The sequence below is a fragment of the Diachasmimorpha longicaudata genome, chromosome 4 (genome assembly GCF_034640455.1).
Source record: "Diachasmimorpha longicaudata isolate KC_UGA_2023 chromosome 4, iyDiaLong2, whole genome shotgun sequence".
Lineage (NCBI taxonomy): Eukaryota > Metazoa > Arthropoda > Insecta > Hymenoptera > Braconidae > Diachasmimorpha > Diachasmimorpha longicaudata.
The window spans coordinates 9,291,440-9,308,739 of NC_087228.1; the positions used below are offsets into that span (position 1 = coordinate 9,291,440).

General features: G+C 40.6%; 1 protein-coding gene across 7 annotated transcripts in view; it reads right to left on the reverse strand.

The window, feature by feature from the left end:
* Tet (Ten-Eleven Translocation (TET) family protein) overlaps positions 1 to 17,300 on the reverse strand; it is a 66,231-nt gene that overhangs the window by 12,443 nt on the left and 36,488 nt on the right. For 6 of the 7 annotated variants that reach the window (XM_064119281.1, XM_064119282.1, XM_064119285.1 and 3 more), the window contains exons 3-4: positions 14,478 to 14,552; positions 4,629 to 4,892 (exon numbers count right to left, since the gene is read on the reverse strand). In XM_064119281.1, the coding sequence (XP_063975351.1) occupies positions 4,629 to 4,892; positions 14,478 to 14,552 (339 nt within the window). Of the gene's footprint in view, positions 1 to 4,628; positions 4,893 to 9,631; positions 10,080 to 14,477; positions 14,553 to 17,300 lie in introns of those variants that run through there. The other variant, XM_064119286.1, reaches the window with a different exon arrangement.

Below are 17,300 nucleotides of genomic sequence, written 5' to 3' on the forward strand. Positions count from 1 at the left end.
AATTAGCAATTGAAATGTCAGGAACAGTTTAATTCATCGAGAGAATTTAGTCGTTTCATTCAATTATGGAAAGTGAATTTATTCTGCTTGAATTTCGAAGCTTCATTGACACACATGAAAATTATTAAAGGCCTGCGATGAAATAGTTTATTTCGCGAAGATTATTGAGAAGAAACTGAACCCTCCTTCAACGGAATATTTCTTTAATGTTTATAGTATTTTAATATTTCAGTACTCCAAATTTTAAATCAGATTGTCTATTGGTGACGAATAAATTTGTTTATGGCATGATTTTATTCCGGTGATAACTGACACTTTAAAATTCATTGAATGAATCAAACACCGCAGTGAATTGAATTTCAAATCAGTACGAAATTGAAGAGCTAGTTGACTGAATTTTCACAATTTCCAAACTTTTCCATTATACATCTAATAGAAATTCAAATTTCTATTGAATTTTCATGAAATCACCGGTTTCTGTAGCGACAAAAGCCGTTAATATTCGCTAAAAAATAATAAATCGAACTAAAATCCGAAAATGCATTCAACTGAATTTTCCGCACATGAGAATTGAAGGAAAAAAATATTGGAAGCTAGTAGTACACAGAATTCATTCACTCCCATTTCATTCACCTTCAAATAGTCCAAATCCCCTCCAAGTGCATTACAACCCAAAGTAACGACGAGGAGCGGCTGGCGTTCAAGGTCTTGAGCCGATGATCCACAATTCGGATGAAAGGTACACGGATAGGCGAAACGAGGTGATGCGGTTGAGGAAATGGGTGTTGAACTCGAACCCGCAAGTGGCCGTGTGGATTGGTGTTTGTGGCCGTGGGGGTCTGATAACATCGAAGGAGTGGAAGAGAGTCGGCGATGTTGCTCGAGGGGAAAAGGTATGAGTTTGTACGGGCATCCAGCCAAGTGAACCGCTGTACTGACACTCTCAAACCAAAAGCACCCGTACCCACCCATTGCCAGCTTTCAACCCAGTATCCGATCTTTGCAAACGTGTGTCGAGCTGTTTCCCTCTTCAGTGTTATATTCCCCCAGTGGTATTATGTAAGGGATGAGTGGGCGTGAGAAATCCATGACATTTGATAGCGTGTGCTACCCTGACCTACGACTACGCGGAATTTCTTGTTCGGGGGATAAAGGGGGAATTATTGAAGTAGTTGAAGGGATTTTTTTTATTTTTCTCCATTAACCAGTCTCCTGGACATGAATATATAATGATAAACAGTTCTTTCAACATTTTCAGGATTTTGTTAATTTCCAATCATTCATTTTGCAAAATAAATTGAATGAGTGGTTTTTTGCCTCTGGATGCACTATCGAATTTTCGTTCATTCCAAACCATAATTGAAATGTCACATCCGGTTAACAGACGTGTTAAGGACCATCACGAACGGGATCACGAATTGTTGGACAATCCCGGAGGTTTTTATTACCCTCACTTGTAGAGTACGAATAACACGAATGTCGGTGGAAAGTAAAAGTGAGAATCATCAATGGGCGTTTGTGTATCAACGTAGCCAATTTGTGGTTTCAATTCCATCGACGAATGTCAACGCTGCCCGGAGCGTGATATCCTCTGTATATAATTCATTGACACTTCTGATAGGATCGGACTGCGGGAGAATGTCCGACACACGGGTTATGGATTTATCGGTGATTCAGTAACAATCCAACGAATTGCGATGGATGGATATTCCATTAAAGGGTTGTGGAGATGAGGATTTAGTGTGGGCATGGATGAGGTGAGAGCCCAATGGTAATTCTGAACTGGGACGTGGGGATGCCCCTCGGCGGGCTATTCCCCTTGGGGTAATTTCGGATGAAGTGTTCCAAATCCCATGAAACTCAATCGTCAATTTGAAAAAAGGGCACTTTTGTGAACAGAGGTGACACAGAGGAAAAATTTAAAATTCCATTATTCAAATTCTTCACCGTAAATTGTTCATTTCTGGGGAAAGGGAGACGCGAGGGAATTTACGAGAGAAAGAATTCCATTATTGTATTTTTTAATGAATCGCGTCTTCGTTCTGTCGCAGAAACATCTTGCAAATATGAGAGTGAGACGCTTAATTTTCCTCAGATAAATACGAAAATATATTAGTAATTTTTTTTTTAAACTTGGCGTCATGAAATTCCACTTTTGCTCAGAGTAAATTCGTAATTTTTATTCTCTAAGAATGTGAGTACAGAATACCGTAGAAAGTGGAAGGCATAAAATATTTCATTATTCAAATTGTTCGGAGACCAAATTCCTCATTTTATCACAGAAAAGTGGAAACTTCACATCGCCGAAATGCCCGAAAAACAAAATTACTAATTCCATCATACAAGGTCCGCTGATTCTCAAAGGACCGAGCTAGATAAAAAATCAAATCTCATGCTGTAAATTTTCCTTCACAGTAAATTGCTAATTTTCATGTTCAGGAACCGAGTAATTTCATTATGCAAATTCTATCAAATTGCAAGGACTGGATCTTTAAAAAAACGAATTTTTTTCAGCGGAAAATTATGAAAATTAAACTAAAAAAGCGAACGAAAGCAATCAATGTCTTTAAAAATCGCAATGCTTCGAATTCCATTGTAGTCTCCATAAAAAAAACAAATTTGAACCAACTTCAATTGCACAATATTCTCGTCTCGCCATTTTTTTCTATTTTCTGAAATAAATTGCAAATTCACCGACGATAGAAAGAATTCAACGGTTGCAATGCTGTAAATTGCCGATGAAATTAATGGAATTACGGTGGGTGAATCATTAACGTAATTTGACCGCGTCGCGAGTAACGAAACATCACGGTTACCTTTGTTTCGAATTCCGGCTCGTTGAGCTGCGCAGTCGTTTTCCCCCCTTTCTCCTCTTCCACCCAGGTGTACCACGAAATATACGCAGTGGCCTGGTATATCCAAGTGAAAACCACATGTGCCCTCAACCGCGCATTGGCTTTGCAATTTCGTCTCCTCCCCGTCTCTCTATCTCTCTCGCTCTCTTTGCACACCAACAGCTCATGAGCTTGCATATATTTCCCCCGACTCTCCGCCCATCATTCCACCAAAAACAGGTACCGGAATTTCGTGGTCTCGGTTTGGTGCATAATTGCGCGTTCCATCGCATAGACGATACAAACGATTTCTTCGTCATGAAGGCCTCAATGATCATTCCCAGTGACGCTGATACATCTGTTGGTCAGGACGTGATTTATATTCCGTCCTAGTAAATATCTATTAGCACTGGATCAAATCATTGCATTCAATATGACAGCCACGAGAAAAATTCCCTTAATTGAGAAATTGATTCAGGAAACTATTCCTGACATTTCATTTCCACATATCGATGTTAATTATTAATAAGAAAGTTGTCCCCCCCTCGTAATGTTGTATATCCTCCTGATCTCCTCCTAAAGTTATTTTTTCGGTAACAGTAATTTTCAAAATAAATATTGTTCACCCGCTATTTTCAAGTTATGAACATTGAAAGAAAATTGAGGAGAAATGGAAAGAAATAAGAAGCCCACCAGAATGCAGACGATTAAAATACCGTCGTATAGAGAAGACAGCCCATCTGATGTGGCGCATCGTTGAGAAGAAGGGGTGTGTTAGACCAGTGGCAGACGTCGGCTCAGTGGGGAAGCGGGCGGTGACCGACCGCCAACGCGAATCAATACCCGCAGGAACAGGAACTGGCAAGCAACGACGTGCATCAGAGAAAGGTAGAGAGATGGGAGAGGAGAGACATCCCCGAGAGAGTTGGGTAGAGAATTTCAAAAGGGGGGTGACAGGGATGGCATTGAAGTGGCTGTACCTCATCCCATACGACGATGGAACTTTTGCCGTCCCAAGATCGCGTGAATTTGCGTGAAAATTTGTGGATAGTAATCAAGGAAAAATCTGTTTTCCCATTACTCATGAAAAAAATCATTCTCCAAGTAAAAATTTTTTCATCAATTTAAGGGTTGTGATTGCCAATTTATAATATTCCCCGTTCACTAATTTCCTCGCCGCAAATAATTCCCGGAAATGCAAATGGATATTTATAACTGATCAAATGGATCACTCGCGGGTTCCATTAAGACCATATTTTACTCATTAATTTACGATGGTTTAAATGGACCGCCTGAATGATTGTCGGTAGCAAATTGGCTTTTCAATATTCCGCTACAAATGCGCCATTTTAATCTCTGGCCTAAATAATATAGATTCATACGGAGAAGATATTTTCAGATATAATTCCCTCCAATTTTAGGGTATAACTCAATATGTTCAAATGATTGATCTGGCTTATAAACTTATCGACCCTTTCTCTCTTTGCAATGAATTAAATATGTTTCCCGAATTATCCTTGAAAGCATGAACTCCAGATTCCATGATTTATCCTATATACGATCCTTCAATTTGAAGAAGACAATTTTGACTCTCAGCACACACGATAACCGCCATAAATGGGCTGGGTGTCTATTAATAATGACCTGAATGAAATCGCGATGATCAAAGTGAAACTGGAGCGGTGCGATTGCTGATAAAACAGTAGTGACACTAGTACGTGGCACGACATGGGTGACAATACTTGATACCGTCATGATGATATTCTTTTCATGCTAAACAATCTGATAACTTACCATTGATACAACTGGAGGTGGTGGATTTCCGTTTCTCAATGCTCCCGCTTGCTGATTCGCCGCCGAATTGAGACTGTCCTTTGTCTGCTGCATGGGATCAGTGTGAATTGGCTGCTGATTCTGCTGTTGTTGTTGTTGCTGCTGCTGTTGCTGTTGTTGGGGTGTTTGATGCTGCTGGAGACCACCAATACCCGCTTGAGGACTGCCAAGACCGGTTGGCGCACTGTCAGGGGTACTCACTTGTCTTGCTATTTTTCGGTAACTCTGGAACAATAAAATTTATGGTAAAAAATTAAAGGAACATCTTCAGGTTTTTACGATTTACTCCCATTCTATCCCCCACAACCCCCTGTACCGAATTCACCGGAGGTTCGGTTTGAAAATACCTTCAACAGTTTGATGAACTTAAATTCAATTAAAATTTGCGGAATGGAAAGCTCGATTCAGCTATCCCTGGCTTAAAAAAAATCCATCAGTGTGAAGAATTTATCTTAATTGATCTCAGTATTTCTAAATTGAAAACAACGATCTCCAGGAATGAACGAATGAGCAATTGTTCGTGGACGTTCATAAACCCTGTGAAGTATTCCAATATCCATTGTTCTAAATATATAAAAACAAATTGACAGATCATTGTGAGAGAATCGACGTAGCACCAATGGTCTTAAAATATCTAACCATGAGACTAAACTGGAACACAGGTAAACTCAAGCTGTTACCATAAGTTCAACGTGCCACTGGCACTCGCCACAAATGACATTCCCTTGGTTTTGAACTTTGGTAATAGTTTCAAGAGCCCATACCAGCAATAATAGCTGATCCATAATTCCACATTCGGGATAACTTGGAAAATTTATACGCTGGCAAAGAACGTTCCTTTGGCAAAATTATTTACTAATTAGGGGAAAGTCACGTGGTAGATGGCACTATTTATATAGATTCACTGGTAGCGAGTACATATTTTTGGCAAAAAAGTTTTGTTCCCCGCGAAAGATTATAGAAGATAGTCGATTGAGTTATAGTGAGTGACTCACTCAACGGAACTGCATGATTAATTGAAGACCATATCCAAGAGGAAACGAGCACTTTAGTCGATTTAATTTGATGAGAAATTACTTTGATAATGCCACTAGTGAAGTCCAATAAACTTTTAATTAAAAATATTTTCTACAATTTTAATTGAAGCCCCCGAATTCCTCAGCAATTGTTCTCGCCCCTTCAATTTATCGCCAACATTTTTGGGAGAAGTTTGAGTCGTAAAGTATTCTCAGACAATGGTGGAATTATTAATGGACCCACCACTTGGCGAATTATCAAAGTTTCAGGGGTGGGAGGAGAGAGGAGGATGAGGATATCCCGAAGCGACTGCTGTCTCTTGAAACTTAAATGATGCATTTTCAATACTGTGAGTGCCGCCCCGAATGACATAAATGATCGATCGATTTTACAGAATTAAATGCTATTTTTACGTCAGTGAGTGTAATATTTTTAGAAATGTAGATTAATTTTCATTGCTGTTGTGCGGGATTCATTCATCGCGAATGTCTCATAGGACACTTTGGCACTCTGCCCGAACCGGAAACTGGCGATCGGCCCTTCCGTTGGAATTCGATTACGTGCGTTGAATGTCTTGTATATATGTATTGTTATGACGTGGTTTTATTTGCTTCGGGGAAAAAAACTTTCGCGAAAATTATAGTGCCATCCGGTTAGAAATGCCTGTTTGGCGAATAGTAGTGGGAATATGTGAGATGATAATCTCTGATCGCAAAAAGTTGATTCGTTAAAAAATGAAAATGAGGAAGAAAATGGAGAATGTGAATATGAAAGTCGACGATGAGTCATTCCTCGCAAAAATTGCCATTCATCAACTTCCTCTTTCTCCATCAATTTTTCATTCCCGACTTTCAATTGTATTTTCAAATTCTAGTTGACCCCGACACTGGATGACTCTAAAAATGGCCGAGGGGGAATTTCATCGTTTATTCTCCAGTTACTCTCTGCCTCACAAAATGCAATTTGCGAGGTGCATCGTAAAACTGGGTGGTGAACAATATAAGGTTGGAGGAGGGAGGCCTTCAGGGACGCCTTGTGGCACGACTTTAATATCGAAGGCGACGGGAGCAATCACTCTCGTCTCGTACAGTCACCGATGAAAATATTCGTCCTCAGGATGACAGAAGAATTTCGATTTTTCACGAGTGGTAGTTCACTCCATCATTGTACGACCCCGAGGAGAAAAAATTGCAATGACTTTGGTACAGAATAAAATTTCTTAATTTCCGACCGATTTCAATAATTTTTGAGGTCTGCCAATTATTGGTGAAGTCGAGGCCTAAACAATAGAGACAATGTTACGAGATTTTCTCGGTAAGATCGAAGATGCCTCAGAATTGGAGATAAAATCCTGATAATCATTGAAAATTACTCATTAGAAATATTTGTTCGACCATTGTCTGATTATTCGCGCCTGAAATAGTTCTGCTCATTCTCTTCTAGCGAGAATTAAATTTCCCGGAATTTCGTTTTGAGTGAATTCAATTATTCAACTCGGTTTCAATTGACTTCATCACTATTGACCCCACAATTTTAAACCTTTGTAGCTCCGAAATTAACGAAAAGTGGTATAAAAAATTTCCACCGCAGAAATTGAATTCCCACATTAACAAGAGTTTTAACATAATTAAAACGCATTCAATGGATACCAATGACCTACCAATTGTCCACCAAATTACGTGGAATTGGTATTCGTTAATCAAGGAATTATCGCTCACAGTTAGCCAGACTTAACAATCGTGTTATCTCGTTATCAATGAACTTTCGGAATTGAACTGCACACAACAGTAACCCCGAAATCCAAGTTATTACTACACTCATCGTAATTCATAATTCAAATGGCTTTAATCTGCATCCGTGATTTTGTGGAACTTTCGGTTGGAATGAATCCGTGGAAACTCAGCGTAAACTTCATGAAAACTTTTACAAGCAGTTTTCTACGTTAATTTCAGCACTTCTTCGACTGGAACAATTCATGCATCATTCTAAATTATTCATGAAAATCAATTGGATCTAGTCGACAAAGTGAAACACAAGGAATAAAGTGTGAGAGCTAGTTCATCCCGATTTAATTGCTAATTTAGCTCCTGCTGATTTTCATTTATTCTATGCGACTCAGGTAAATTTGAACCAACAGATATGAGCTGTTCTCTAAAAAATAATCTCATAGAGATTTTTTTTTGCATAATTTGTTCTCCATTCTTCATCAATGAAAAATAAAACTAATGACTTTATTAATGAAATTCATGCACCGCCGTAAAAAATAAAGAAATGATAGAAGACAGCAGGAGAACACCCCCTGAGGTGGTGTAGTTTGATGGAGTGGAGCCAAGCGAGGCGTAACAAGAAAACCCAGAGTGGCTCAGACTCCCCAGAAGGAGCAACCGAGACTCTAACCCCAGGTATTTAACGTTTAAAAGCCACTGGCTTCGAGACTCTCCTCGGGGGAGGATTTACCCACCACGTGGTGTTCCCAACCGCATAAACACGTGACTACCGATGCAACACTTCTCTCCATTCTATGCCTTCACTTCGCAGTTTAAATGATCAGAAAGAGAAGAGAATTGGAGAAAAGAGCACTAAGCTCTTTTCGACCAAGCACCACTGGAGTAGCCCTTGAGTCACTATTTTTTTTCTCCCTCTCTAACCCTTCTCGCGCTTCTTTCAGAGGTATGTCGAGTGTCGATTCACCCCCTTGTATCCTAGCTCCTCGCCGCTGCCAAGCCTCTATAGAATCTCAACTTCTCCAAATGAGAGGAAATAATTTTTTCCATTTTCTTCTTCACATTTTCCATTCCACTTCTCTGCATTGGTTGAATAACGTCTGGGGTGTTCGTGCAATCATGGCAAATTACGAGGGGCTAGTCTGGGATTGAATTATACCGTGACTTTCATATGGAGTCATTTTTTTCAAAAAATACTCCGACGATAATTTGATAATTTGTGCACACTAATTTGACATGATATTGAAAAAAATAAAATTTCGAGAGATCATTTCTAGTTCGACCCAAGCATTTAATTCACAAATGAGATCTAATCGAATTGAAATCATTAATTGCCTGAATAAGGAATCCAGATTTATTTTTGAAAAATCGTCGGGAGCGTTTCAAATATGACTTTGAAAAATTAAAATCCTTCAACGTCAGGAGTAGGCGATGATTTCAAGAATAATTAGCCTCGTGGAAAATTCAGCAATTTACGAAGGGGATCAGAGGGCTTAATTTGAGGTATTCAGGTGCAAAGTGAGGAAGAGAATATACAAAATACATCAGACAATTTATTTAACTTTTTCCCGCGCGACGAACAGGACAAGGGAAGATGGATAATTTGACCTCGGCGCCGTTCACTGAACCGTCTCCCAATTTTTTTATTTCTCATCTTTTTTATTCTCCCGGTCTCCACTCTTTTACTGTATGCACACGTCGTTTGTCGGCGGTAGGTAAAAATAGAATTGAAAAAATTCGAGAAAAAAAGGGAAACGAATACGGAATACAGTGAAAGAATGAAAGTGTTACTGTCGTTTTCAATCGCTCATTGCGGCGAGACAACATGATGTCTCTCGTATTACAACAGTTATAGGGGAGGTACGCGGCTCACCTTTCCCCATGTCTACGAGCTTGAGTGTCTCGTCGTGCGCGGGGTAAAATCGATTTCCCGCGTCTCCGAGCCGATTTCTTCGCTTCAATTCATACCATCGACTTCTCAAATACCTGTCAATGGGCGAAAAGGCTACAACTCCCTAAACGACATGCCATCCTCGAAACTTCTTCATGTCATAAAAATAGTCATTAAAAAATTAATTTATCAATGAATTTCAATTGATTTCATTTTCACATTGAATTTAAAAATAAAACTCCTCGAAAACCGTCTAATTCCAAGAATCTACATCACCAAAAAAAAAAATATTTCATTCTCGCATTCTCTCAACGTCTGCGAATTAATCTCACCTCGTGTACCCGTAGTAAATCGTCCACCCCAAGTGTCTGGTATCACTCGCAGTAAGACATGTCACACATGAGTCCTACCCCCGTTACCCTCACTATTTCCCTGGAGGAACATCCCACAAGCGAAGCAATTAAAAATCCCGCTGCAATCACTCCCCAAACCACACCCACTCCCTCAAGCCTCAGGGGCCAGAAAAATATCCAGCGATTAGAAAAAAAAAATCAACCCCCTAAGTAAATAATACTTCTGATATTCCCCCGGTGCGCGATAGCCTTGTTTTTCCCTCAATAACGAAATACCGTCTGATACCCGTGCGAGAGTAAGCGCGACTATTCACCGCGCGTGCCGTACACCGAAACCATACCCTCGTAGAGTTGTATACGTGTATCTTTCATTCTCCATCTTCGTTTGAAGCCCAGTCCAGCCTCGTCTCACTCGTGTTCAACGGGCCTTCTCTCCTCTTCGTCGAGTACTCCCTTTCCTCTGCCCTCCACCGCCAACCAGCCCCCCCTCCTGCCCCTCCTCGTTACAACCCTCTTTCCCTCTTTACCCAGCGCCATCCCTCTCCTCTTTTCCAATCCGTCTACCCCAACGGCATCGAGGCACACCGGTTGGCTGGGGGAGTCCCTCTCTTGGAGGCACTCACTCACTCTCTCTTTCCCTCTCGGCCCTCCACCAAAGTCCCTCGCGTCAATTGCACCCCACACTGCCTCCTTCGTTCCTCTTTCGGGGGTAGAGGAGGATGAGGAACAGAATCCCGCAGACTCGGTTGTTCTCGTATCTTTCCGGTATGTCCTCTCTCTTTCGTTGTAATTCTCTTTCTCCTTGGGTGGCTCGTCTGTTGTTCCACGAGGGGGATTTTCCCGAGTTGTTTATTTTCGTTTTTGATGAACCGTTTGAATGTGATATTTTTTTTTTCAGATGAATGCACCCCGCGGGGCGAGGGGGTGTTGGGGTGTTTTTTCCTTGCCGGTGCAAGTCTTGGTTGAGGTTTTTTTTTACTTGTGAATCGCGTGGAGACCTTTATTCCCCAACCGGTAGCACATAGACGCCGGGACACTCGTCTGTTTCTACTGGCGGCGGAGAGGAGGGTGAATGTCTCGTCTGACCGCGGTGCTTTTTTTCTACTGAATGCATAACCATGAAAATTCGATCCTAGTGGGCTAGTTCTGCATGACAACTCGGGAGGTCTCACAATTTTGAAAGTTAAATTGGAATTTTGCATTAATTTTTTTAGAATTCTTCGGGGAATTGCTCGAGGAATTGTGACGGAGGAAAATGTGAATTGAGGGGATGGGGACAGCGGAGAAAATTTTCAAATGAAACTTCAGGAGAATATTCGCGGACAGATTTCAGAAGATGTGGGACATTGGTGTTGGAATTTAGAGTTGAATTTTCTTCCAGTTGCATGATTTGATACTTTTCTAGAGAATCGTCAGATGCCATAAAACAGCCCGGATATTTTAGAATAATTAGATGTGTGCATCTTTTCATTATCAGAGGAATTGTTGTGGGAATGCCCGCGAAGTTCAATATTTCAAGTGATAAAAGAATTTACAATAAATATAGGCAACAAGTTGCAGGAGGTGAGCTTCCGAGTTTTGTTTGAAGGCGAGTACCAAAGGCGAAGAGGGCTGACATTCGCCACTACATCACACCCTTCCTCTTTTACGTGTCAACCCTCTGGTTTACATTGGTATACTCACTCGCTCTCTACCAGCTACTCCGTCACTCAGTCATCCCTTTGAAAAAGGAATAACTGCGAGCGATTCAGAGGATAAAAAAGCTCACTCTGACACGCTATACCCCGAGTGCCCCATTCCATCATGTTTCACTCGTCTGCTGGACTTTTTTGCACGTGGGTTTTGTGAAGTGGATGAACATAGAGAATAATCAAAAGTTTTGACCGAATTGATTTATCACCTGTTTCCCAATCCCCTAAACTAAACAAACGCAATATGAGGACAAAACAAAGGGATGAAATAAACCGAGAGAACGAACAATTACACAAAAAACTGCAATAAAAAAATTCCGTATTAGAAACTCCATAATTTATGTAAACGAACACGTATTGAATGCGACATAAAATCAACTTTGGTAAAACTTTTCAGTTGATTTACTCGAAATTTCCGAAGTAATATCCCACTAAAATGCACCTAATAAAAAGTCAAATAAAAATGAAACAACATTAACGTCCCATAAACCAAGTAAGCTTTGACATTCATTAGTGAGCCAGTGAGAATTCATACAGGCAGTTGGACCAGCTGTATATCCCCCCGGTATTTGCAAAAGCCAGACGCAAAACGAGCACAAGTACAACAAGAGCTACACGCGATTTACGAAAGCATAAAATATCCCCCCACACCCACCAGCCCCATCCCAACATTCTCCAGTATTTCCCCACTAGTGCATTTGGCCTAGAGTCAGTCGCTAGGCCAAAATGAAATTACACATTGCCCTCTTACCCCCTCAATTCTTTATGCAACTACTCCTGTCTCGTGTTTTAATTTAATCTAACTTTTGAGGATTATAAATTGGTTTCTCTCCCTGGCCTCGCTGGCCCCGCTGCACCTCTAATGATTCTTCGTTGATTAAAATAGTGAATGAAGTGGGAGCAGTGAAAAATGAATTGTAAAAATTCTTCACTGAAGTACAGATAACGGAAAGGAGAAAAGTGTGATTGAGTATTGTGATACTATCGGCCCTTTATCGGCTCAATCGAACATAAAACGCAATCGCGCACGTGAACGAAAATGGACACGTGCCGAGGGTATGATGCAGTCGAAGCAATATATATCAATTGTATTGTTCGATAAAACGATGGAGAATCGCGTAACTTTGTCGTATTACGTTGTAACATTGGGCTCAATGGGAGGGTGAAGGATTGGGGATATGCGTCCCAATCTACTTACCATAATAAATGGTACGAACCGTAATGAGAGTACGGCTCGGCGAATCTACTCATTAAATTTTTTTTTCTCTCACGTTGCGCAACCTCGTTAGAAAAATACATCGTAAATTGTGGGATAAACACTGTAATGGCGGGGTGAGTTTAATTTTCATTTTTTTCATGAGTCTTCTTTATTTCAGAGCTAGTTGGAAAAATGTGAAATGACACAATGCAACATTTTCAGAGAGAATACTAGGAAAGAGATAATGTTTAATAAATATGGAGGTTGATTGTCATTTTTACGAGATTTCGAATTTCAGTGGGACTTTAATTTCTACTGGCAATTAAACGTTAACTCTCAACCAGAATATTCTCGTGAATTTTTCAATTACATAAATACTTAACGGGGAGTTCATAAAATTCTAGAATTTCTGCGTCACTGACGCGGAAAAAACTCAGAATAAAAACACAGAAGTATCATAGAAGTGTTCGATGAAAAAAAACCTCCCATAAAAAAGGGAGAATATCAATGAATAAATAGACCACGGTTCCTCGAAATGTCAATAATAACGGCGTTGCAAAAACGAAGGGTGGATTAAGACAGGTGTATACCCGGTGGGATTTTATGCAGAGGGTTATCCATAAATAGTTGGCGCCAACGGGATCGGGAAGACTTCCCTCCACGTTCCCCTTTGGAGAACCCGCGCCGCACAAGGTCGTGCGACCCTCTACGTGTCTCTGGGTCCACAATTCCACGTACAACAATGAAATCAGGAGTCTCAAAGCACACGTACCATTGGATATAAAAAAAAAACGAGTAACAGCCAGACGGGCGCCAGCGTCGTAAAAAATAAGAAACCGCGGGGCGGCGAGGGGGGAGGAGTAAAAGAAAATGAGCAAAATTGTTGAGCATTTCCATCATCTCTATTTTTTACTGCCAACGGTATGATGAAGAGGTGAGGTTATTAAAGGGGCCACTCAATTTCTTTTTTTCTCGTCTTTCGGGAAAATGCACCACTTGAATATCTAGTCGTACCATCCAACCGCCGGGAGACTCTGAGCCTGGGGGAGGGGGGAGGGGGTGGGTAAACCTGAGGGAGAAAATTTTAAACATGGCGGGTGCCGAACAGTCAGGCGCACCACGCATCGATCAATAGCGCCTTGTTTAATATCAGTTCTCAAACTCCTCTGTACAGCCAACGTCAAGACTCTACGCTGAATTTTATTGTCAATTTTATCTTGAAAATGAGATAAATTCATTGAGACGTGATGAAAGTGGATGGAGACTTCCATCAAAATGTCTCTATTGTTTTTAGTTGATGCTGCCTTTGCAGAGATGTGGCTTCCGCTCTTGCGAGCGAATTTTTTATCCTTTCCTCCCCCCTCCCCCTCTAGGATGGAGATACTGTCATCATTTAAATTGAAATTCTCTATTTTTTTAATTGTATTGAAATTAAAATCCAATGCAAATATTATAATTATAATTAAGATTAAAATGTTCTCAGTTAATGAATCTCCGCTTTGAAAAATTCTTCAATTCGTTTTTTTGTTTGTTTCGAGGATTCTTGAGAGTGATAGGAATGGGATTGTTTCCCGTCCGCAGGTGGGGGATAAACACGAGAAATGTGCAAAAAGGGATGATCGTAAACATCGTCGGGCGTTCAAGTGCCTCTCAACTCCGAAACCACCCGGTACAGACCCCACGTCGCTTCCGGGCGACACCCTCTCACCCTCTAGTTCTCGGGCTCTTGTGGCTGAGGGGTGGGGAGAAAGAGAGAGAGAGAAAGGGAGGTTCTCTTTTGTATTCGTGTGGACAGAGGTTTTGGAGTTGTATTGGGAAGCTACATATTTCTACTGCTATTCGAGTGGCAAATGGCCATTCAATAAAACACTTGTATCTAGTACTTCTGGGTTTTTAGGGGTTGGGGGGAGGAGAAGATTTTTTTTAGTAAACTCACCCTTGTTGTCCCCTTTCCTCGGCCTCTCCCTCGTTCTCTGAAAGCACCTTCGCCCGTTTGTAGGTGATACAGATGCTGCAACAATTAAATTAGGTAATTAATATTAATTTTCATTGACGGAAAACACATAAAATAAAAATATAACAAATTCTTATTTTTATGGAAATTTTCCTGGTTTCTATTCATTAATTATTTTATGTTAATCTTTAGGAAGTAAATTCATTACTTCGTCAATTATTACTGTTCTTAAAATATCCATGAGGTTCATGGTTGCTGGTAATTGTCGATAAACTAGTTTTTAGAATACTTTTTATCGCGGAAGATAATAGAATTCTGCATTACCCGTCGAAGATGAGAAAAAATAGCGGGAAAAAAATGTATGAACGGTGGGTAAAGAAGAAACTGTTCCTTCCGGCGACGATAAACTCCAGAAGTTGCCTACCACTTGCAACGAAAAAACACAAGCGACTGCGCAGAACAACCCCGGGTGAAATTGATTTTTTTTTGCGCGCCGACCGCGCACAAAATTGAATTACGCTCCAAACGAAATTCACTGAAGCGCGACGAGAGATGGCTGAATGAGAAGTCAAGTTCCTGCATTCTGTTTCCCAAATTTTTTTGTCAAGTCCCCCTCTCTCTAACTTAATCAAGAGCCCGAAGGATAGGCTCCAGTCGTTGGGATACAAAAAGTGAATTCAGTATCAAGGGAGTAGTGAATCAATTTGAACATTGATAGATTTCGTTCGCTCTCACCGGGATTTTTCATCATTAATAGGAAACAAAATTTGATTTATTCAAATAATATAGTTTGATCGGGAGATACTGAAGGTCAACTTTATCAGTCCCTGAGCGCACATCAAATTTATTTCCATCGTAAAAGATAAACTTCCAGTAGATATTGTCAAATGAATAATTGAATTCGAAATTTAGACGAAAATCCAGAGGAATTAAATTTTTTAAAGGGGCTCAAACAAATGTCACCACTAATTCAATAAAAATGAACGTGAAAAATCCCATTAAATTGTACCGACATCACCCTCAAGTCGTCCTCCCCCGCAAAAAAAATGTAGAAAAAAAATCTCCCCCTCAGCTTGAGCTCTACGCGTGGACGATTACGGTCTAATTCCCTTGTACGCATCTCTCTCATGTAGCCCCGGTGAAGACCTCAGCATCCCGCATAACCTACCTGCCTTGCTAACCCACTCTCCACATACTCTCACTCATCCTTTAGCCTCTCACCACAATGTGGCACCTAGCATAAGTATCCGTGTCGCGGGATAAATGAGCCCACGCTCGACAGACAGGGGTTGCCCCACACCTTCACGCACGCATTTTTTTATCCGCAAGCTTTCCTGACAGAGGATAACCCTCTCCCTCCCGATGCACCCTCATATCTTCTGTTCACTTGGAATTCTCTCATCCAACTTCCTCGCCCTTGCCCCTCCCAACAAGGGATCCCCCCCCCCCTGCGTGGAGCCAGAGGGACATGAGTGCAGGGCAAATGTCAATATCGACAGTGTGTTACAAAAAGGAGTGAATTCAGGGGCTGCGCTAATCAGGGCGTAATTAATTAGCAAGGAATTCTCCTGACAAGTTGAAACGCCCAACATCTCTCTTTTTTTTCGAACCCTCTGGCACGGAAGAGCAAATCGCAATGGCTTTGAGGCTGATAGGCATACCTACCCCTCGTAGTATGAGTTAGTCACTAGGTTAATGCACGTTATCATGGAAAAAAATGGGTTTTGATGTAAAAATAGGGCCTTTGAAAAATTCATCCCTCTGAATGAGTATTCATGCATAATTGTGCACAGTTGTGCCACTCGGATGGAGACTAATGATAATTAACGTATTTCTTCGGCGAGAATCCACATGGAGCGAAATTATTGGTGAAAATGGAACTCACGTATCATAAACGTGTATATTCCCAAATTCCTGATACATAATTTTATTTAGACCTCGCGCTCGATCGATTCTCCCCGGAGGATAAAGAGAAGATTACCGAACACGTCACGTAATTGTGGAGTGAACTTAATTTTGATTATCTTTTCCCTCCGCATGAGAAAAAATATATATACGACTACACGAATAGTGATTTTTTCTCTTTTAGCCGGAGGTAATTTATTGAACGTGAGGGTCATTTGGGCCGAAAAAAGTGAGCCTGCATTCGGTAAGAAACTATCCCAGTGAGCGTAAAAAATTCCTCAACATTGCGTATAATTTCTCAGTAACGGGGAATGTTTTTTTGCTGAACGAATCGTAAAGTATCCTCCACAAACAGGTATTTTTCCATTGAATTACATTTTGCTCCACGATTACCTTTTACACGGTTTGTTCTCACAATGCGAAGACATTGCCTTCAGTGATTTTTGGGTAATCGTCCTCCCCTCAGGGTTTGTCCCTTGATCTACAACTCAGTCGTAACATTAATTCATATTGAGTAAGTCCTTGATCAAATCAGCGAATTGCTTGCGCCTCATTACTGTATATCCATCGCGGAACGCGCACCATTTTTTAAAACCATAAAAAAAAAGCACGACTGACGTCAAAATGATGCGCTTAAAAAATTCATCCCTTCGATCTATCATTAGCGGATAATTGTACCCCCTCGCGTCACTTATTCATAGAGAACTCATAATTAAGGCAATTCTCTCATCGAAAATGTTTTTAGCTTTTTTTTATATTCTCTTTAATGATTTATGTTATGTGACGTGACTCGGAATAAATGGAAAAAAAGATAATCGTGCTTCTGTAAAATTGCTTCGGTATACACGATGGTATATACTCGACGACACTATCAGTACATTCGGATCTTTAATTCAACGT